The 22,836-nt window shown below is 32.6% G+C and overlaps 1 protein-coding gene across 1 annotated transcript in view; it reads right to left on the minus strand.

The window, feature by feature from the left end:
• Positions 1-2,298: 2,298 nt before the first annotated feature.
• The window catches only part of LOC308640920 (solute carrier organic anion transporter family member 4C1-like), a gene marked incomplete at both ends in the record, with an annotated part of 55,469 nt that continues 34,931 nt past the window's right edge, over positions 2,299-22,836 (minus strand). Inside the window, 9 exon segments of the mRNA XM_081278923.1 lie at positions 2,299-2,459; positions 3,797-3,934; positions 5,821-5,885; positions 10,069-10,259; positions 12,627-12,780; positions 19,727-19,884; positions 19,886-19,923; positions 20,475-20,619; positions 21,978-22,096. Of these exon segments, the coding sequence (XP_081135049.1) occupies positions 2,299-2,459; positions 3,797-3,934; positions 5,821-5,885; positions 10,069-10,259; positions 12,627-12,780; positions 19,727-19,884; positions 19,886-19,923; positions 20,475-20,619; positions 21,978-22,096 (1,169 nt within the window).

Raw genomic sequence — 22,836 nt, forward strand, 5'->3', positions numbered from 1 at the left:
GGAAAAGACTACAGTAAACAAAGATGAATGGGGGGAGAGAAACGGGGAGAGAAGGGAAAGCACGTGGAAATGGTAGGAGACCTTCAATGATACATAAAATTATAAGAGGTTATGAGGGGCAAGGGGGAAGGAAAAAGAGGGAGAGAATTGAACAACAGCAGGGGAGGTAGAGAGGGAAGATGGGAGGGGAGGGGAGGGGGGATAGTAGGGGATAGGAAAGGTAGCAGAATACAACAGTCACTAATATGGCATTATGTAAAAATGTGAATATGTAACAGATGTGATTCTGCAATCTGTATTTGGGGTGAAAATGGAAGTTCAAAACACAATTTGAGTCAAATGTATGAAAGATGATATATCATGAACTATGTAATGCTTTAAATAATCAATAAAAAACAATGCTATCATCTTACAAAACAGAGTATACTGAATACAATGTAGCCCTTGAGTACAAATGCCAATTATTTGATGACTTGTTCAAACTGTTTCTATGCATGGGATGATTTTTTTTTGTTCTTCTCCCTAAATTAAGTGGTCCTAGACTCACATGTTTGTATAATTACTTTCTCTAGTTTACTTTCTTATTCTCATTTCACATTTCTATCAGTAAGTGTCTCAGATTTACCATTAGTTTACTCGCTGTGAAATTTTCCCTTGCAGTTCTTTGTGTCCACACTGGCACTCATCAGCCTAAATTCTACTTTAGCCTTGGTCCCAACAGGTAGCAGCATCTGAATGTGTCTGGCTGGGTGAGAGGAAGAGTCTCACATGAGGTAATGACATATTTGTTCCCCTGACTCTCTCACATTTGATTGCTGAAATTTCCCACTTCCCAAATACCTGAATTTTTGGCTTTCCAGGTTTAATTTTTGGTGCTTAAATGTTCCAGTTTAAGCAGCTCTATCTATCCCTCTGCTTCCTGACCTTCTGCTTCTCCCATCTAATAGCCAAGTGTGCTTGCTTCCTAACACCTCCATCCTTCTCCTTGAATTTCAGCTTATGAATGCTCCTAGGATCCTGAATACTCATCTATCACAGATTTCCACCAACCAATCTCTTAAATTCTGCAAATGTCTAGTCCTTCTGACCCTAACTTCCCACTAGGTCTTTACTCTCTCTGTGATAACCTCATCACAGTCTACTAAAACCCTGCTTGGGAAAAAAAAAAAAAAAAACCTAGGGGAAGGCTCTGATGGGGAAAATCTGATAACACTTTTCTAGTCAGTAAAATTTTTAACAATAGTAGAAGTTGCTTTGGTTGATTTGAACTAGTTCTTCTATATACTGAGTAAATTTGACATAAATCTGACCTACATAAATGAAGTTTATTTATAATTTTATCAGGTTTATGGAATACTTCACCTTTATACTAAATGCAGCAAAGAACAGGGTTTAATGTTTTAATCAAATAACAATAATAGATGCCTTCTATGTGCAAAGCAATATTGTAGGTAGTCTAAGTAATGTGCTAGGTTATCAGGTTTAAAATTAAGAAAAATTATTCTGTATACAAGTAATATCACATTAAGGAATCTTTTTATGTCTAATTGGCACTTTTCATTGTGGAAGCTGGTTCTTTCTTCTGAAATATATAATTGAATAATACTATCACAGAACAAAAAAAAATAAGTATTAAAAATCAGCAACATAAAAAATCAGCTACTGGAAATCTTATGTTGAAATGAACTTGTATATTTGATGTTGAAATTTTTCATATACTGGGACACAAAGAATGTAACTAACCTACCTATATTCTAAATAGTTCAATAACTTAACTTTAGTAAAATAAAAATCAGATTAATATATGTAATTTAAAAACAAATTACATTGTAAAGCTGCCTTTAAATTCACAGACTTTCACAATTCCAAGAAACAATAACATAACAGTGATTAGTTTAAATTTTTACATTACAAGTTTTCCAAATACGTTTAGATTATTAGAGACAAAAATGCAACAAGTTGTAAACAAAATAAAAACTTTTCATCATGGTGTTTTTTAAATATGGATTTTAAACTAATTTTTAGCTATTTTTCTTGTTATTGGTTGGAGATTTCATACCTAGACAGTGAAAAATAAGTGAGCCTGTGTGTGTTTTGAGGCTTTGGTTGGCTTTGAAGGCACAGGTCTGTTTCTTGTATGAAAATCAAGAGTCCATACATATACAACAAACACATGTGATTATAAACCATCAGTGTTTAAAATACCATTGACTATACTCGGTAGATAATGCTGCTGTGGCACTGTGTGTTCTTAGAAATGGAGGTCAATTTTCCAACTGTCAAATAATCTTTTCCTCTTCACCCTTCATTTCCTGCTTTGTTGAGATCCCTTTCTACTGTAACCGTTGTCACAACTGCATTCTGATTTTGAAATGACACATCTGTGTTCAGTGGTGGTGGTTTATACAAAAAGATTGCAAATCCATTGAAGAAAATGGTGATAACTTTACAAGTAACAGCTAAATAGAAAAATAAAAATTAATTATGTATTTGGCCCTTCAGTTAAATATACAGTAATTATTGTATCCATGGTCATGATCGCATATTCTTGTCAAGTAAGTGTTGTGTGGGATTAAGTAAATCCACATTCTATTTATAAATTTAACACACTATCATATCTTAAGAAATTCATAAGTAACCAAGTGACTGTGATAAAATAAAATAGCCTATATCATCCTTAAACTTGAATAAGTTGCAGGTGTTTCGTGTTCAAATGAAAAAAAAAAAAAAAAAAACCTTTGGAGTTCTTAGGAGAACTCTTCTACATAAATATATCACATTTACTACTTAACCAAATTTACCCTGCTGTATTACCTAAAAATATGAAACATTAAGATTTACTTCACAAACTTTGATCTGTTTTCAAAGAACTCTGGTTTTGAAATCAATGAGGCAAAGAAAAACTAGCTCTAACCACAATACTAAGCATTTAATAAGTGCCAGTAGAATAAATTAAATGTGATCTTGCCATGTAGTTTTTCTAGAAGCTGATTGCTTTTTACTAATCATTACTATTTTATTTAAAAATGTATATTTGAAAATCAGGAATGCTCATTGATACAACCATTACTATATTTGTGGAAAGAGGAGCTACATAGATATACAAAAATATTAAACACTTCTCTATTTTTAAATATTCTAATTACTTGAGTTATTTTTGAAATTTAAATTTTAAATTTATCATACTACTACACATTACATGTGCTACTCTACTTCCTTAATCTTAACTTTCATTTGCTATTTAATCAAAATATCACAGACCATAAAAGGTAAATAGGGTTAAGCATCAAGACTAACCTTATAAACTATAATATCATGAGCTTTGTAATGTTTTGAACAACCAATAAAAAAATATATAAAAAAATAATAAAATGCTATAAACAGTAAAAAAAAAAACTATAAAAAATTTCTTACAACATGTCTCAGAACCAAAGGACACTTCCCTACAGCAGGTCTATGTTTTCCAAAGCCTGAACACCTAGATGACCATCATTCTCAGAATTTATCTTTAGCTTTTGGGTAAACTCCCATAAAAAAGTGTGAAAAAAAATTTTAAAAGAAAATTATACGATGTGTGAAATAATGAAAGTTAAAATTATACTTTCTAGTTAAGACTGAGCCTTGAAGACTGTCTTCAAAGATTCTCATTACATGGTGTAGCAAATGATTTCTGCTCAGGACTCCAGGACTGTCCATCAGTTTACACTGAACTTTCCATAACTCCTATGACTTACGGAACCAAAAATGAGATTTTTTTACTTCACATTTACTCTAAAGTTTTCAAGAAGTCACTTACCTATACCTACTAGCATATGAGCCATCTTTATGTTATCATAAATCCAGCAAGCACCTTTAATTCCACATTGATTAATATCCCAGAGAATACATGTGCTGTCGATCGTGACACCAAATATAATTGGTCCAGGTATTGTGCCTAGAAGAATTATAGGCAAAATACAAAAGGGTAAAGGTTACAGTTTGCAATCACAAGTTTTTAATATATATAGCTATACGTATATTTATATACATAAAAATGGGCACAAGACTGTCAATGAGAAAGTTAATCATTTCATGTACAAGGCAAAAAGACAGATAAAATACTTTTAAATAAATATATTTAATTATATATTTTTAATCAGTTCAAAAATACTAACAGAAATCTTAAGCATATATTATATTAAAATTTAACTTAGTAAAGAGTTTAATTCATTGTTTTTATAACTTAATGAATATGCCTTTGAAATTAGCTATTATAGATTTTAAAAATCAAAATGCTTACTCATAATATAAAAGTAAGTCTGTTGAACTATATAATATATATAATACATGTGTTGTGTATACAAGTTAATATGAATTTGTATGAGTACACACATGTATGTAACATGTTAATAAACATGAGTATTTCTTACACACACACACATGCACATGCACACACACACATTATTGGAGCTAACCAACAATAGGTTGAAAATATTTTTTAAAAAATTCATCTATACTGAACACGTGCAGACTGTTTTTCTTTGTCACTATTCCTTAAACAATATAGTATAACAGTTGTATTGATACATAGCACTTACATTGTTTATGTATTATAAGGAATTTAGAGATGATTGACCTATATGTATTTGTATATTTTTATGTGGTGCTAAGCATCTAAGCCAGTGCCTCACACATGCTAGGCAACTGCTTTGCCACTGAGCTCTAGCCCCATCCCAGATTGACCTATATGGAAAAACAGGATATGCCTAAATTATATACAAATACTAAGCCATTTTACATTAGGGACTTGAGCATCCAGTGATTTTGGTACCTGCAGGGGTTTGGAACAAATCCTCCAGTGACACTCAAAGATGACTATAGTCAAGACACTTCCAATTGTTACAAGTCAAATGTCAGATTTCCAGTAGTACTTCTTAGAAAAAAACAGGCTATATCTGGTCTGTGGTTTCATAACATGTAGCATGATAGAGTCAAAAATACACTTGATTGGGGCTGGGGTTGTAACTCAGTGGTAGAGTGCATCCCTAGTATGTGTGAAGCACTGGGTTCAATTCTCAGCACCACATATAAAAAAAATAAAAAATAAAAAAAGTCTATCAACAACTGAAATTTTATATATATATATATATGTGCAATTGACTGAAAAGGATCATTTTCCTGGTCTCATTTCCATTATTAATTGTGTAACTATGAACAAAACCCTGAATTCTTTAGAAACTTAATTTACTCATGAGAAAAATAAGAAATTTGTTTTAGGTAATCTCTAATGTTCTTTTTTATTTTTATTTTAATAAATTATCACAATATTATGTTTATTATATTTCTTTTTTATTCTTTCTACATCTGCAAATTCCCATATCTAAAAACTTAGAAAATTCTCTAGAATATATTATTTCTCCCATTGGTTCTTAGTTTGTAAAAATGTTTACACCACTGTTGCTACTGACATATTTTAACTCATTATTTTTTACTGTTAATGCATCATAACAGTGTCACAAATAAAGATAAAAGCAGGGATAAATTAAATTGTGTATTAAAGATTTTATTTTATATTCTAAGTAAATTTGATACACCTTATAAAGTTATATTTGCAACATGATTGGAAACAACCGTAACAAATTGGGTAAGTGAAAAGTTGTCATGTTATCATGTGGTATATAATTAATGTTACATCCTGAGTATTGGAAAATAGCTTTCTTAAATGACAATTATATAGTTTTCCTCTTTATTTTAATTATTTTCTTGGCATATACCATATAGAAATATATTCATAAAATCAATGAACCAAAATAGCCAACAATTACCAATGAAATGACATACCTAATAATCGAAGTAGCATGAACTGTATTCCTAATGCTAGAGATCGTTGATTTTGATTAACACACCTGGAAATATTAAATGCAAGTGAGACCAAAAAAGGTTATATAGAATAATCACTCTTTGAACAAGTTCATATCTATATCAGTTTAGCATTTTGATAAAAAAGTAAATGTGCATATAAATAAACAGGTTATTTAAAAGATCTTATAGTTTAATCATTCTGGGATTATAAAAGAAGAAAAGTTTTATCATAATTAAATAACACCAAAAAACATCACCAGACCCTATGAATTTTAACAAAGGTAAAGGAGAAGAGTCATGTTTAAATGTTCCCTCTACACCTAATCTCTCAAATATTAGGTATAGAGGGAACAGTTTCATATATGAAAAACCTATAGCTAGCATCATAATTAATGGTGAGAAACTGGAAGCCTTTCCTTTGAGATAGGAATATAATACCACAATTTCTGTTTATCACAGTATTTGAATTCCTGACCAAAGTTCTTAGGTAAGAAAAAGAAATAAAAGGCATAAAAAATGGGAATAAAAAATTAAAACTGTCTTTTTACAGATGATTTATATTAATTATTTATATGTGTGTGAATATATATATATATATATATATATATATATATATGTATATGTATATATTCTTAAAGACTCCACCAAAAATATTAGAATTAACAAATGAATTTAGTAAAATTCTGGGACTGATACAATAAACTATTCAAAAACTAAACTAGGTAAATCTAAGTAATCAATCCCATTTACAATTGCATAAAAATATGTAGGAATAATAGTAATCAAAGGAGTATAGTTTGTGCACTAAAAATATTTAAAAAATAATGAAAGAAACTCAGGAAGACAAAAATAAATGGAAAGGCATCCTATGCTCATGGATTAGAAAAATTAATATTGTTAAAATATATCTACTACTCAAAGTATTCTACAGTTTCAATATAATTCCTATCAAAATGCCAATAGCATCTTTCACAAAAACAGAAAACATAATTCTAATATTCATATAGAAAGATTCAGAATAGTTAAATCAATCTTGAACAAAAAGAACAAAGCTTAAGGCATCATATCAACCAATTTCAAAGTATAGTACAAAGATATACAAATGAAAAAATATGATTCTGGCATACAAGATACACACACACACACACACACACACACACACACCACCCACCAATAGAACAGAATAGGAAGCCACAAAGTAAATCTATATAATTGACCTTTGACAGAGGTATCAAGAACATACTATGGGTAATTAAGATTTTCTTCAATAAATTGCATTGTGAAAACTAAATATTCCCATGAAAAAAGAATGAAATTGGATCCTTAACTTGTACTATAAGTAAAATCAATTCAAAATGGATTAAAGACTTACCCACAAGACTTGAATATTTAAAACTTAAGCAAAAAAGTAGCATATAACAGTACAGTTACTTAGTATTAGTCTAGTCAGTTATAGTATTAGTCTAGTCAGTGATTTTTTAAATGTATAAAACCAAAAGCATAGGCACAAAAGCAAAAATAGATAAATGAGATTACATCAAACTAAAATGTTTCTACACTGCAAAGGACACAATCATCAAAGTGAAAAGATAACCTATAGAATTGAATAAAATATCTGCAAACCATACATTACATGAGGGGTTAGCATCCAAAGGAAATCAGATACTAAAACAACAAAATAGCTAGAAAAAGAATCCAATTCAAAAAATAACCAAAATATAGTTTTGCAAGGAATATATGCTAATGGTCAACAAGAGTCGAACAACAGCAGGGGAGATAGAGAGGGAAGATGGGAGGGGAGGGGAGGGGAGGGGGGATAGTAGGGGTTAGGAAAGGTAGCAGAATACAACAGACACTAATATGGCATTATGTAAAAATGTGAATATGTAACAGATGTGATTCTGCAATCTATATTTGGGGTGAAAATGGGAGTTCAAAACACAATTTGAGTCTATTGTATGAAAGATGATATATCATGAGCTATGTAATGCTTTAAATAATCAATAAAAAATTTAAAAAAAAAAAAGAATATGAAAAAAAAGTCTCAACATAAGAAATCATCAGGGAAATGTACATCAAAATCAGAATTAAATAAACTCACACCTATTGGTGTAAATATTACAAAAAATATATAATGGATACGAATGTTGGCGAGGATTTAGAGAAAAGGGAAACATAGCATACTATTAGAAAGAATGAACACTGGTATGGTCATTATGAAAGGTAGTATACAGGGGTCCTCAAAAATTAAAATTAGCATGTGATTCAGCAATCTCACATCTGATTGCATATGAAAGGGAATGAAATAAGTATGTCCAAGAGTGTTCATTGCAGTATTCCCAATAGCTAAGATATGGATTCAACCTAAGTAAATGGATAAATAAAATGTGACAGATGATTCTATTCAGCCTTATAAAGCGAAGGAAATCTTGCTATTTGTTACAATATGAAGAAACTTGAAGATATGCTAATGGAAATAAATAAGATAAAGACAAAATACTACATGATATCATTCATATGTGGATATTTTAAAAAAACAACAAATTCACTTAAGTATAGGGAACAATTAATGATTGGCAGAAATTGAGGGTGAGGAAATGGGGTGATGTTAGTCAAAGGGTAAAATGTTTCAATTACTCAGGGCAAGTTCTGGAGATGGGATGCACAGCATGGGGACTGCACTTAATAATACTGTGTTGTATGCTTGAAATATGTTAAGAGTAGATGGCAGGGCTGAGATTGTAGCTCAGTGGTAGAGCACTTGCCTCAGTGAGGCAAGCGTGAGCCACTAGGTTTGATCCTCCGCAGCACATAAAAATAAATAAATAGATAGATAGATATTGTGTCCATCTACAGCAAAAAAAAATTCAAAAAAGTAGATGGCAAACGTTCTCACCACACACACAAATGATAATTATGTAAGATGATATATATATATATATATATATGTGTGTGTGTGTGTGTGTGTGTGTGTGTTTGATTGTGATAATCATTTCAGTGTATATATATATATATTTTAAAATATTGTATTACACACCTTAAATATATTCAAATTTCATTTGCCAATTAAATCAAGTAAATCTGGAATTTTAAAAAAATAAACTAAAATTTATACAAAAAAATGCTGAGTTTTTACTATCATTTTTAAGTTGCAAGCACGTAATTCTTATTCTTTTTCTAACTTTGATACAGAAATCATGCCTATGGAATAGGGTATATATCTGAGACAGATTCAGGTATGAATCCGAAGCTCCATTTGAATCAACAATAATTCTTCAAGTCATAAGTGTTAAACATTAAAGAGACACAATGTTGATCACAAAAAGAAAATCATATGAAAGATAAAGACAACCACCAGACTTTTAAAACAAGTAGTTGAAAGTAATTTCTATAATTTTTCAAAAAAAAATTAAAAGCATTTTCCTCTTCTCTAAATACTTCCAGTTTTCATGTTGTGTAGTATTAACTACTTAATGTTTTCAGAATAGAATCCAGAAACATTTTTTCATCAAAAAATACATGAGGGAGCTGGAGTTGTGGCTCAGTGGTAGAGCGCCTGCCTGACATGTGTGAGGCCCTGATTTTGACCCTCAGCACTGCATATAAATAAATAAAAGATCCACTGACAACTAAAAAAATATTTTTAAAAATACATGAAAAGGTAGCAAGTGACTATTTTGAAACAAAATGTTGAAACGAGAAAATCTACAGCTTGCTAGGAAAAATACAGAAAGGCTGGTGAGTCCAAGGTAGGGCAGGTAGGAAAGAGTTTTGTAAAGCTCAATATGGAAAAAAAAGGAACAATTGAAAGCATAAAAAACAAACAGCCAGGTGACAGCCAGCTCCTTATTGAAGCCCTGTCTCCAGGAAGATTTACTTTCAGAGCACCTCATGTTTAAGGCAGAATGCATGTCATTTCTAATTCTGGCTTACAAGGAGTGCTCTTCATTTCCATGATGCCCAAATTGAATTGAATGTATCTTCAGCTCACACAAAAAGAAGCTTTATAAAAACAGGCAGAGAAAAACCAAGTACATCCCAGGTAGTCAAAGTTAAGATGCTTTCGCACAATCTGATTTAAACTCCATAAATCTGGGGATCTGTGAGGTTACTTTTCCAATGCCACAGAATTAATGAGTTTGCAAGGGCCGAAGTTGCCACGGAGTCTATTTTTCTTTTAACTCAACATGTTGCCTCAGAAAATGCAGATTCACAACTGATACATACCTTAATATGGACACAGTTATTGGAGTACCAGCCATAAAGGTAAAAATAATTGCAACAAAGAAAATGCCAAGAAATATGGGCAAGTTCGCACAGTGAGTTTCACATTTTCCTGCTTTAGCTTCAAAACCAAAATTATCTGCCATAGGTGTTATTTCTGCTTTCCTTTCAATACAGGAACAGTTGTAATATACCTGAAAAAGTTATATATAAAACACTGTATTTATTCTGAAATAGATTGTTATCATTGTAAATAAGCTGATCTCTTTAGACTTGGCAAAACTTTGCATACTGTCTTAATCCATATACAATAAATAATGATGAGAAAGAGTAATTAACCCTAAACAATTAAGTAGAAATAAAACATACATTTGCAGTAGAATCATCTGTAGTTTGACTTGTGTCATTACTTCAATTTGTAAATTACTGTTGTCTCATGACTTACAAAACAAATTGATAGCAGTTATGTGATCTCACACACGTTAGGTTTTCATTAGACCATAACTGTTTAAATGACTTTATTCTTTTCCACTACAGAAAGCGAAGACTATAGTAACAATCTTATTATCTGCAATAGTTTAACAGCAAACACTAGAATTGTGACAAGTGCCATACTAATATTAATTAACACATCCTAAGGATTTGGAAAAAACAACTTGCTTCTTTTAACTATAACCTTCTAACTGGAATTTTTTGAACTTATTGGAATTACTTTAGTGCAAATAAACTATCCTTCCTAACACAGTAGGTTGATGACAACAAAACAATAGACATGACAATATCATCATCCTACAGACTATTTTACATATACACTTAGTATGTATATAAATATATTTATGCATATAATGATAATATGAAATATTAAAAGCTAGCATGATCAAAAAAATCACATGGTTTTCCTTTGTAGAAAAAATAATTCAGATAAGTAAAAAGTTGGTTAGGCTATGCGTGATGGTGCTCAGGACCATCTGTAGAAGGATCACAAGTCTGAGGCCAGCCTCAACAATTAACCAAGACGCTGTCTCATAATAAAAAGGGCTGGGGATATAGCTCAGAGGTAAAGCATCACCAGCTATAATCTCCAGGACCACAAAAGGCAACTTAAGAAACAGATAAACAAATAAAATAAAAAATAAAAAGTTGGTTAGCCACAATTTTTTCTTAAAAGCATTTTAAATCTGAACTGCATTCCTACTATAAATCTTTTAACACATTTTAAATCACAGCCACCATCAAAACAAAGTCAGGAAAGTCAAAGAAAGTTGATGTTTTATTGTTCCAATAACCAGAGACCTTTCTTCAGTGCTAAGAAAGCAGTTTTAAGACCACTGGCATGGATACAGGAAACCAAATATGAAGATGAGACCTCCAAAACTAATACATACTAAGCAATTAGATGTATCAAATAATAAAGTAATTCATTTAAAATTGTAAGAGGGTAAACTGAAAACGGGATTTTGTATTATGATAAAAACTTCACAGCTCTCTTACATAAAATACACATTTGCCCATGAAGTCTGTTTTTGTAGTTGTTTTGTATACCTATAAAATATAAGATGAATATTGTTGAGAAAATGTGCATATGTATTTATTACTTTTTTATGCATTTTGCATATTTTTTTATTTTTATTTTGTCTTTTTTGCATTTTGCCTATTTAAGCTATTCCATAAGAACAAATGTCTTGTGAATCAATGGCTAGTGATGTGGACTTGCTGAACATAAAAATCCAAGACAAAGACAATATTTGGAAGTCAAAATAACTTGCTCTTACTATACAATATCCAGAAGGCAATTTTCTGTGTAAGGAGGTAATCATCTTATTACTTGGTCAAAAATACAAATGCAAATTAACCATATCAAAATCATCAACAGTACTCCTAGTATGCTCTGGGTGTTAGATTTTTCATCAGCATTTCCTTAAGCAGGATGGTATTTTTGTCTGTACATTTTTAGTTATGCATTTAAAATCTTTCTAATAATTTAACTCTTTAATATTTATATGTAAGAAAATGCTACCTACTTATCCACCTCTCAAAGGAATAGCTACCTGCCAAGTAGTTCTGATTCTAAGGTATCCACCAAGGTCACCTATGGAATTTGATTCTTTTTAACTGATACAAACACCTGGTTTTCTTAAGGTGTTTTGAAACTAAAGCAGTTCCAGATATCTACTTGATTTGAAGGAAAATAAACCTCTGGGGATTAAATTCTTTAAACTTCTTCTGAAGTCTTTTAAATTTTCTATAGCTACTTCTTACAAATGAACATATAGTGTACATGATTCACACACATGCACTCACACATGTTGGTTTGGGAAGAAATTGGAAGTCTTTCTAACAACATAAGTGATGTTACAAAAATATATGTGAATAATTGCCAAATTGATATTTCAACAAGAACCACTTGAGTCATAAAGGAAGAAGGGTGTTTATCATCAGCAGGTTTGGGTTTTTTTAATGGAGGAGGGACAGGAAGATAAAGCAACTCCACTATAAGATCAAAAGAACTATCATAAATGCATACATTGCCTCATTAAAGATAAAGTAGCAGACACACTTACCTTTGTTTTCTTATCTAAAACAGAATTTGAACAACCTGCAAAGCATGGAGAAAAATACTGGACTCCATCTACTCCACAGAGTGGATAATAATAGGATCGTGAACAGCTACAATTGCTATTACAAGGGGCTGTCAATTTTCCCAGTTCTCCTGTTCTGTAAATAAGAAAAGACAAAAGATCAAATTCTCTATGTCATAACTTTTTAAAATTTGTTTCATTTTAGTTACACATGACAGTACAATGATCTTGACATATCATACATTTGAATCATATGGGGTATAATTTCTCATTTTTCTGAGTATGTCATAACTTTTTTGTGATACTAAGGTTTGAACTCAGGGCACTCTATCACTGAGGTACATTCTCAGCACCACCCCCCTTTATTATTTTTTTTTGAGACACAGTTTCCCTAAGTTGCCCAGGTTGGTCTTGGCCTCTAAGGTCACTGGGATTTCAGTTGTGCACTACCACACTCAGCTCTAGGTCTTAACTTTTAAAGACAAGTTCAGAGCATTGTCATATCTTCACATTCAGTCATTTATTCATTCACTGAGCACAGGATTACTGACCATATAACACAAAATTTCCACTTTTGCACATATGCTTACTTTCTTGTGAAGCAGAAGCAGTAAAAATAATAGTTTTATAATGCCTGCCAGTGAAGAAGAAGAACAAGAACAAGAAGAAGAAGAAGAAGAAGAAGAAGAAGAAGAGGAGGAGGAGGAGGAGGAGGAGGAGGAGGAGGAGGAGGAGGAGTAGTAGTAGTAGGAGGAGGAGGAGGAAGCAGCAAATCAGAATAAGCAAAGAAAGCAGATTTTGGTTCTGGTGATAGACAATGATTGTGTAGACTGGTTCTGTGAATTGTGGGATGTTAAACTCCAACTACCAGATGTCTGTCAATAGTGTTTTCCTTAGTTTTGAAAGCCAAAAAGTCTCCAGACATTTGCCAAATGTCCCCAGGTATTATGTTCCCAGAATTTTTATCCAAATACGATGAATAAAATCATGTCATTCAATATATTCAATTTACCAATCGGAAAACTGAGGCCTTTAAAGATTAGGTTACTCTTCTGTATTTGCCAAATATACTTTCCCTGATGCCTAGGTCTAGGGTCACTTTAAAAAGGCTTACAAAAAGCAATATCTTTCATGATATAATGAGTTACTTTAATCAAAGATGCTTCCCCAATGCATCATTCATTCATTCAACCATACACATTGAACAAGTGTTAGGACCTATGCTAGGTAATGGTAATACAAAGCAGTATAAGATAGGCCCTGCCCTTAGAGACTTCAGGGTCTAGGAATACAGTAAAACATAAGACAATTGCATAGTAACATGTTGAGTATGGTTAGATATTTGCAATGTGCATTCTAGAAGAACCAGAGATAGTCACCTAACACTAGCCAGAGTTTGGAGGAGAGATACTGGAGGAGCTACTGCCTGAGATGAGTCTTAAAGGATGAGTAAGATATAGCTGGGCAATGAGGTGGTGGTGTTGGGGGGGTGGTGTTCAGAAAAAGCTGGCACAAAGGCATAGTAGTGAGAAACAGCAACCTGTGGATGTGGAGAAATATAAATGGTGTCTGAAGTCAAGAGTGAGAGGAAATGTACTTGGAGAGGAATTAGGGACCAGATTAATTAGGCTCTTCATGGGCTTTGTTACAAATAATACACTTTAACCTACTGGCAAAAGATAATAAGTATTTTTGGGAGGTGGGGGTACTGGGGATTGAACTCAGGGGCACCCAACCACTGAGCCATATCTCCAGCCCTATTTTGTATTTTCTTTAGAGACAGGGTCTCACTAAGTTGCTTAGCACCTCGTTTTTGCTAAGGCTGTCTTTGAACTCACAATCTTCCTGCCTCATCCTCCCAAACTGCTGGGATTACAGGCATGTGCCACCACACCGGCTAATAATAAGTATGTTTATAACAAAAATGACATTGCAGAAGTTCATTTTCAAAAAGTAATCCTAGAGGTTGTGCAGAGTATGGACTTGAAGAAAGGAGATCAACTAGAAGACCCTAGACAACAGGTGATGACTATACAAAGTAGAACTGTTATTTTAAGATAAAAAACATGATTACATATAACTATTATTTTGACTGTCTTCCCCCCAGAAAGAGATAATCCTATGTGCAAAGACAGATATTTCATTTTTTCATTCAGTGGTCATATGTTGAATGAAAAAATAAATGAATGGCAAGATATGGAAATGCTCTGATTTGTTCATTAAAAGTTTATAACTTTTAAATCAACCAAAAAATATTGAAAAAAATCACAACTTTTAATGAACATAGATAATTTGATCTTTTGTCTTATTTACAGTACAGGAAAACTGGGAAACAGCCCCTGGGAATGCCAATTATAACTGTGATTCTATTGTATTTTAAATACAAGAAAATGTGCAGGAAATAGGTTGGAGAAAAATTTTAGTTGTGCAGCCAGTAAGATCTGATGATTTGTTAACTGATTGAAGATTGAAGGATGGAAAAGTCAAAGGCGACTCCCAGTGGTGCAATAGAAAAGGAGAATCAATTCTGAAAAATAGGTAACAAGTATGGTTGTATATGTACAGAGATTAAGAGTATCAAATTTGGTAAAGAACATAGCTGGAAGCTAGAAATCTTAAAATCTATTTGCATACAGATGTAGCTAAAACCAGGAGCCTTGATAAAACCAGCCAAGTAGAGCCTTGTGAGAAGAGCTTAAGGTATAGGGGGCCCACCTGCTAATGACTGTGCAGTGAGCTCCAACTTTGTACTAAACTACCAAAGTGGTAGCAATACATCTAAAAGTGTTTCTAAAATGCACTTGCCAGATATCTAACCAAAAAACCAGGGCCAGAGGTGAAAGGGAGAAAAACAGAAAGGGAGAATGATGAATCCGCGCCACCTTGAAGCTAAGCTAACTCTTTCACACTGGAAATCAAACAGTAAATGAATTAGCATATCCAAGTACTAGCTGATAATATTGCTAAGCTGAAAAATGGCATTTTGGTAAGTAGAGAATGAGAGGTTCATGAAGGAGATAGATTAAGGAGAAAGGTAGAAAACACACCATAAACAAGTGCATGGGAAGTGTGAAGGAAAGTGTTGTCAAAAGAGTAGATTATTATAAGTTATCTGTCACTCTGCCTGGAGTCTCTCCTTAGTCTAACCTATTCTACATGCTGTTGCCAGGTTTATGATTTTATTGACAAACACAAACATTACCACCTCAACTCACAAAAAATTTCCAGCACAAATATTGAGAGAGGACTACAGAGAAACTAACCCTTCACCTTCAGGAATAGCCTTAATACAATAATTTTCAAATTTAAATTTTCTAATATATAATTCTCATGTTATTTAGAAATAATTACTGAGAATACACAAAGTATAAGATAGAATAATAAAAACTACAATGCATAGAATGTACATTTTATTATGAAGAGTAGGTCACTTTAGCCTCCCTATTTTATAAATATTTATTTTGTAAGGCAAGGGAGAAACTATTAGTAGAAAAATAGTAAGAGTTTGCCAAGTATATGGTTTATATGCACGTACCATTAGAATTACTTTTAAATATTTTACTTTAAATATTTTAATGTTTTAAAAATAGTCATGTTTATCACAAGTAGTAGAATTTAAACACTAAGTTTTTATTTAAATTCAAACTATCACTCTAAAATTATGCCTCTACAATAGGCAAGTAATTCCCTGAAACTATAGCAATAATAGTTATGCTTCTTTCAAGAGCTATTTCATAAGCAAAGAAAATATAGCTATGGATATATTCAGAAAAAAATATTGTATGTACTTACTATGGAATATCATATTTTATAAGGTTTTAAATACAAAATGAAACACAAATCATCATCACCAGCACTAATTACCAAATTAAGACACAAGGATTTTATCAAATGTCAAGGCAATATAAAAATGTTAGAAAATTATATGTGGCAGAGTAAAGATTCTCTGCACCTCTATACTAGAAACTGCATCCTCACAACCTTTCCCTTCCTCCCTGAGGTGGTACTTCTTGAGCTTATTGATTTGCTCTTTCCTTTTTCTTATACTCATGTTTCTTGGATGAGGCTATTTTGACTAAATGGTCATGACATAAACATTTTAATGTGCAGGTATAAAAGCTAAAATTAAGAATTGGGGGGCACAGGGAAAAATAATCAGACATTGTCACACCTACTTTGTGACATCAAGCCCTATCTCTATTTATAGCTCTCTATACACACATACATAAACATGGGTGAATGTGGGTTTGTGTATGACACTAACTTTCAGGGTTTTTTGCACCACCAAGAGATGTGCATATATATTAATCACTATCTTTATGTTCCAGATTTTGACATACCTTGATAATCAGTCCCTATATCCTCCTTAAACTCAAATAACACATCTTGACTTTTTTACTGATTATGCTAAGGAAAGCTCACCTGGTAGTAACGCTTGTGCAGAACAGAAAAATATCAAGTGAATTCATATCTATCTTGTTACTTGGAATAATAAACTATTTAAAATTTTGTTTTTCTAAAAAGAATATGGAAAAAAAGGTGCTTTGTTGTGATAAGTTTGTGTAAAATTTATAAGGATGAAAGTCAGGTCTACACAACTTACTTCTACCTACTTTTCAACATTCCTAGATATTTTTCTAATATTTCTAGACATATAACATAAGAAGCCCCATTCAAACTGATCCTTGAATCTAGCCTTCACTTTTTACAGCATTTACACCTCTATCTTCCCCTCTTCTCTAACCTATCAATCTCAAAATTCTTGTATCTCTACCTGATTTAAACTCAGTTTTTTATATGGCCATGAACTCATTCTGAATCTAATCAAATCAAATAGAAAGCTCTGCTTTTGATTTACATAGCACTTTGTACATCCTCAATGACTTAAGTCATTGTTCATTCACTATTGTGCTTTCAAACCTCTCCTTTAGAATAAGGATATTGCAGAGCAAGCATTCAACAAGTGTTGTATACATGTTATGGAGCTTAACCAAACACTACTTTAGTACACTGGGCATCACACTGATGTGAAGGAATGATAGACATGTGAATAACAACTACAAATCATGATTATTGGTATTGACAAACTTTCCAAACAAATTACAATTCATTTTACCATCTGAAATGCTGAATAACACAGAATTATGGTGTCCTGGACCTGGAGTACCACCTCCCTCAACAGCCTCATGCACATCTAATGAAATAATTAAAGCACTACTGTGAACTACAAAATGCACTGCTGTGAAATGCCTCCTGCCTGATCACCCTCTCGTGTCTTAGGATTTCAAAGCAAGATAAATAATGCAAAGAAAGAAAGGCAAATAGTCAAACTGGTTAGAGGTAGAAACACATTTATAGCACAGATTAGCAAATTGCATATTTCTCTACAATACACATAGATTTCTAAGTAGACACAACAATGGTATACCTGGGACTAGCCTCATTTTAATCTTTTATTTTATTTTCAACCCAACTATTAAGAAAATTTAATAATATGGAATAATCTTCCCTGAGGATCTTAAAAGAGCGTACTATAGGGATACTACCACATCAATGATCATAGGGGCACAATTCACAATAGCTAGACTGTGGAACCAACCTAGATGCCCTTCAATAGATGAATGGATAAAAAAAAAATGTGGCATCTATACACAATGGAGTATTACGCAGCACTAAAAAATGACAAAATCATAGAATTTGCAGGGAAATGGATGGCATTAGAACAGATTATGCTAAGCGAAGCTAGCCAGTCCTTAAAAAACAAATGCCAAATGTCTTCTTTGATATAAAGAGAGCAACTAAGAACAGGGAGGAAGAGCATGAGGAAAAGATTAACATTAAACAAAGATGAGTGGGGGGAGAGAAAAGGAGAGAGAAGGGAAAGCATATGGAAATGGTAGGAGACCCTCAATGTTACACAAAATTACATATAAGAGGTTGTGAGGGGAAAGGGGGGGGAACAAGGGAGAGAATTGAACAACAGCAGATGAGGTAGAGAGGGAAGATGGGAGGGGAGGGGTTGGGGGATAGTAGGGGATAGGAAAGGTAGCAGAATACAACAGTCACTAATATGCCATTATGTAAAAACGTGAGTGTGTAACCGATGTGATTCTGCAATTTGTATTTGGGGTAAAAATGGGAGTTCATAACCCAATTGAGTCAAATGTATGAAAGATGATATATCATGAGCTTGGTAATGTTTTGAACAACCAATAATAATTAAAAAAAATATGGAATAATCTTAATTAAAAAAATTAACGGGAAAATAAAATGTGAAATTCTACCCACATTGTTATCTTAGTTTGTTTTCTTGTTGCTATGACAAAATACCTTAGTCTGGGTAATTTACAAAGAATATAAATTTATTTGGCTCATAGTTCTGGAGGCCAAGAAGTCCAAGGACACAGTGCCAGTATCTGCTCAGTATTTGGTAAGGGCCTTCTTGCTATATCAGAGCATGGTAGAGGATATCATAAAGCAAGGCAGAGAAAGAAAGCCGGCTTGAGGTCTCTCTTCCTCTTCTTATAAAGCCATTAACATCATCAGGGAGGTTGTACTCTAGATACTTCCTCTTATTCTAAGTATCTTCTAAAGACCTTACCTCCAAATACTATTGACTGGCCTGGGGATATAGCTCAGTTGGTAAAGTGCTTGCTTTGTGTGCACAAGGCCCTCGATCTCCAGCACCACAAAAAAAAAAAAAAATACTATTGCCCTATAAAGATGGAAATTATTTCAACACATATACATTTGGGGAACACATTCACATGGTGGATCTCTTAATCAAATATTGTGTTGTATTAGTCTTTGTAACCCTGAGGCAGGTATAGTGCCCACCCAGTATATGGTATTTCCTTCTTAAAAGCTCTTTGAACAAACACAATTTTTTTTAAAGAAGATATCAATTATTCAGACTAAAAGTAAAACAAAACAAAATATTCCACATGCTCTTTCATAGAAATAAAAAGCCTTCTAAGTAAAAAAAAGTCAATTAATCATAATTTAAGAATGCATATACTTGTAAATGCATACATAGTTTGCTACTTTGATAGTAATATAAAAAAGCATTGAAATATATTTACCCATTATATGATTCAGACACACCAGCAAATGGCTCATTTTCACATTTGGCATAAATAAATATAAGACTCAGCACAAGTGCAACTCCAGATGTGAACAATGCAAATGTCATTGTATTTTTAAATGTCATTTTGAACTTTGAAACAAGAACACCTCCTAAAAATCTGACCAAGAGCAGCTCCAGGAATCAAAACAGCTCCTAAGGAGAAAAAAGGCAAGAGAGAAAACACAGGAATACTGAGTAAATCAAACTGACAACTGGGAAAAAGTAAAAAGCAAGCTACAATATGGTTTAACATACAGAAGTTTTCAGCCAACATAAAAATACTGCATAAATGAAAGTAGTTTTATTAAGTAAGGGTTTAGTACAATTAACTGTTGAACATGAAGATATTGTCTTTAGCCTGATAGAATTGTCTATCTCAGGTTCATACAATGAATTGTCATAAAATCAGAAACTTTTATCCAAACAAGTATAAAGTGTAGAGGCTGGGGTTGTGGTAGAGCGCTTGTCTCACACGTGTGAGGCACTGGGTTTGATCCTCAGCACCACATAAAAATAAATAAACAAAATAAAAGTATTGTGTTCATTTACAACTAAAAAACAGAAAAAGAAATTGAAAATTTTTAAGTATAAAGTGTACATTTCAAGGTGTAAGATATTCAAAATTATATATTATCCTACTGAAAATGTGCTGCTGTGGTAAAGTAAAATTATTAGATTAAGTTAGAACAAAGAAAAAGTTTTACCTCCAAGGGTAGCTGCAAAGCTGGATGACAGTCCAAATTGATTTTCTATAAATTTAGGTAAAAATGTTGCAAATCCAGTAGTAACTAAGGCTTCTGAAGAAGTTGATAAAACTAAACACATAAAGACAGTATTCCTCATCAAATTCTAAAGAAAAAAAATACAGTTGACCAAATGAATAACTAAGATTATACTGCAAAGTGCAGCATTAAAATGGTAGCATTGTGAAATATCAAAACTTTCAATAAACACAATATTAGCCTGTAAAATTACAGCATTCTCTCCAGTATCAAAATATAACTAAGGATAATTAATAGATTTACATATGTATTAATGAGAAAATGGGTAGGTGAAGCATCTAGAGAATTATAGAGACTTCATCAGTGCCATGATCATGCCTTTATTACACTCAACAGGCTAGAGACAGAAGGTAGAAGCTCACTTGGAAAGGTTTCCTTACCCACACTTATTATTATAGATGCATGTACTATAAATCCACTTATTTGATTTTTAATTGTGTTTTGAATTCTTATGTCCACTAAACAAAAACCTTGAGGCTATGAGCACAGATGAGATTGGTCTCTAAGGATCATAATGACACTCAAAGAATAAGGAGTCTGAAATTTAGAATAAAGTTGAACAACTAAATATCTTTATTGCTGGAATGCTTCTAATCGGTATGCTTAAGCATTAACTAGAAATCAGATACATGAAAATTTTTGCAAATTAACACATAGAAAATCAACCTCATACTAACCTGGAACTTCAACTGCAACACATTTACAAAGAAAAGAACAAACAGTACCCCAAAACTACTGGAATTAAAGGGGAATGACCCTCAAAATATTCATTTAGTCAGAAATATTATTCAGACATTCAAGGATATTAGGTGGTATCCCATCCAAGGAAAAGCAGCAATAAAACTCCGTACTCATAGAGAACTGAATCAGTATAGGGATTTCTACACAGAAGGTATAAGGATAAAAAAAAATGGAAACCAATAATTCTTGAAAGTAGTGTAAATTATAATTTATAAAATAAGTTAAGGAAAATATATCAAACAGAACAGAGCTACTGTAAGAGAAAATAATAGTAGTTGGAATTAAGTTATGAACAAGCTTATAAGAATGTGCATGTGTGGAGAGGAGACGAAAGGTGGCTGAGGGGAGAAGGAAAAGGCTTCAGTGACAAGTGATCAAGCACTGCATAAGGGAAATAAGAGAGGAAAATGGGCTAGTTAACAAAGGGGACCACAGATTATTGATATCACCAATAAAATAACTCATGCTTTTTCAGCTATTCTACTCTGGAATAGTTGTTCTCAAGGGGAAAAAAACTAAATCTGAAGAGCTGTTGATAAAATGTAGAATTTCAGTAAATGAGCAAACAAAAATATACTACAAAAAGGTTTGTGTGTGTGTTTTACATATGCATTATGTACATGCAGATGAGGGATGGAAGGAAAGTAAGGGGAAAAAAGTGAAAGTGAAAACAGTTTATTTCACCTTCAGAGCAGCTGGGAAATCTTTAAAACTTTTTCCAAAATTCTCATCTGTGTGTTGCAAGGAACTACTCTTATTCTGATGAGTCTGGGAAATTTTTCCAGCTTGAATTTTTGCTGTACCTGGGGAAAAAATAGTAAACGTACTTGCTCTATCATCCCACTCACCATTTCAAAAAATGCTTACTTTTTAATTGACACAAACTTCCACAGCTATGTAAATTCTATAACAAAAGAGGACAGTTCCTCTCTGTCAATAAAATGGTACAAATATTTATGTCTGCGATGAGGCCGGCCCAAGAGCTAACTTTCTGTACCACTACCTAAGGAAGTTCCAACAGTCTAAACATTAAAATGAGACAATTTTGCTCTCATCTCCTATATATTTCCTTCATTTCAAGTCTCTTAACATGTTGTCTACATTTCAAATGTTTCTCTTTCTCATCCTTCATATATTAAAGTACATTATGGCTATTTTTCTTTCCTCTTTTTTTCTAAGATTCTTGGTAGATGAAAAATAATATTTACTATCACAATGTCCCTTTCATTTTCAATATTATTATTTAATTTTGTACTGGAGACTGAAACCAAGTGCACTTCATCACTGAGTTATATCCCCCAGTCTTTTAAGTAAAAGTCTCACTAAGTTGCTGAACATCTACTTTGGTGTGGCTGGTCTTGAATTTGCAATCCTCCTGCAAATTCCCAGCCTACCAAAGTAGCTGGTATTACAGACAAGTGCTACCAGGCCTGGCTTCATTTTTCAATAGTACTATGTGAATAAATCTGAGAAAATAGTCAATATATGAGATCATAAATTGGAGGACGCCTGCAGTAAAAAGAAATAAATGAGTTCATCTACT

This window comes from Spermophilus citellus (assembly GCF_964194105.1).
Source record: "Spermophilus citellus genome assembly, chromosome: 1".
NCBI classification, from domain to species: Eukaryota; Metazoa; Chordata; class Mammalia; order Rodentia; family Sciuridae; genus Spermophilus; species Spermophilus citellus.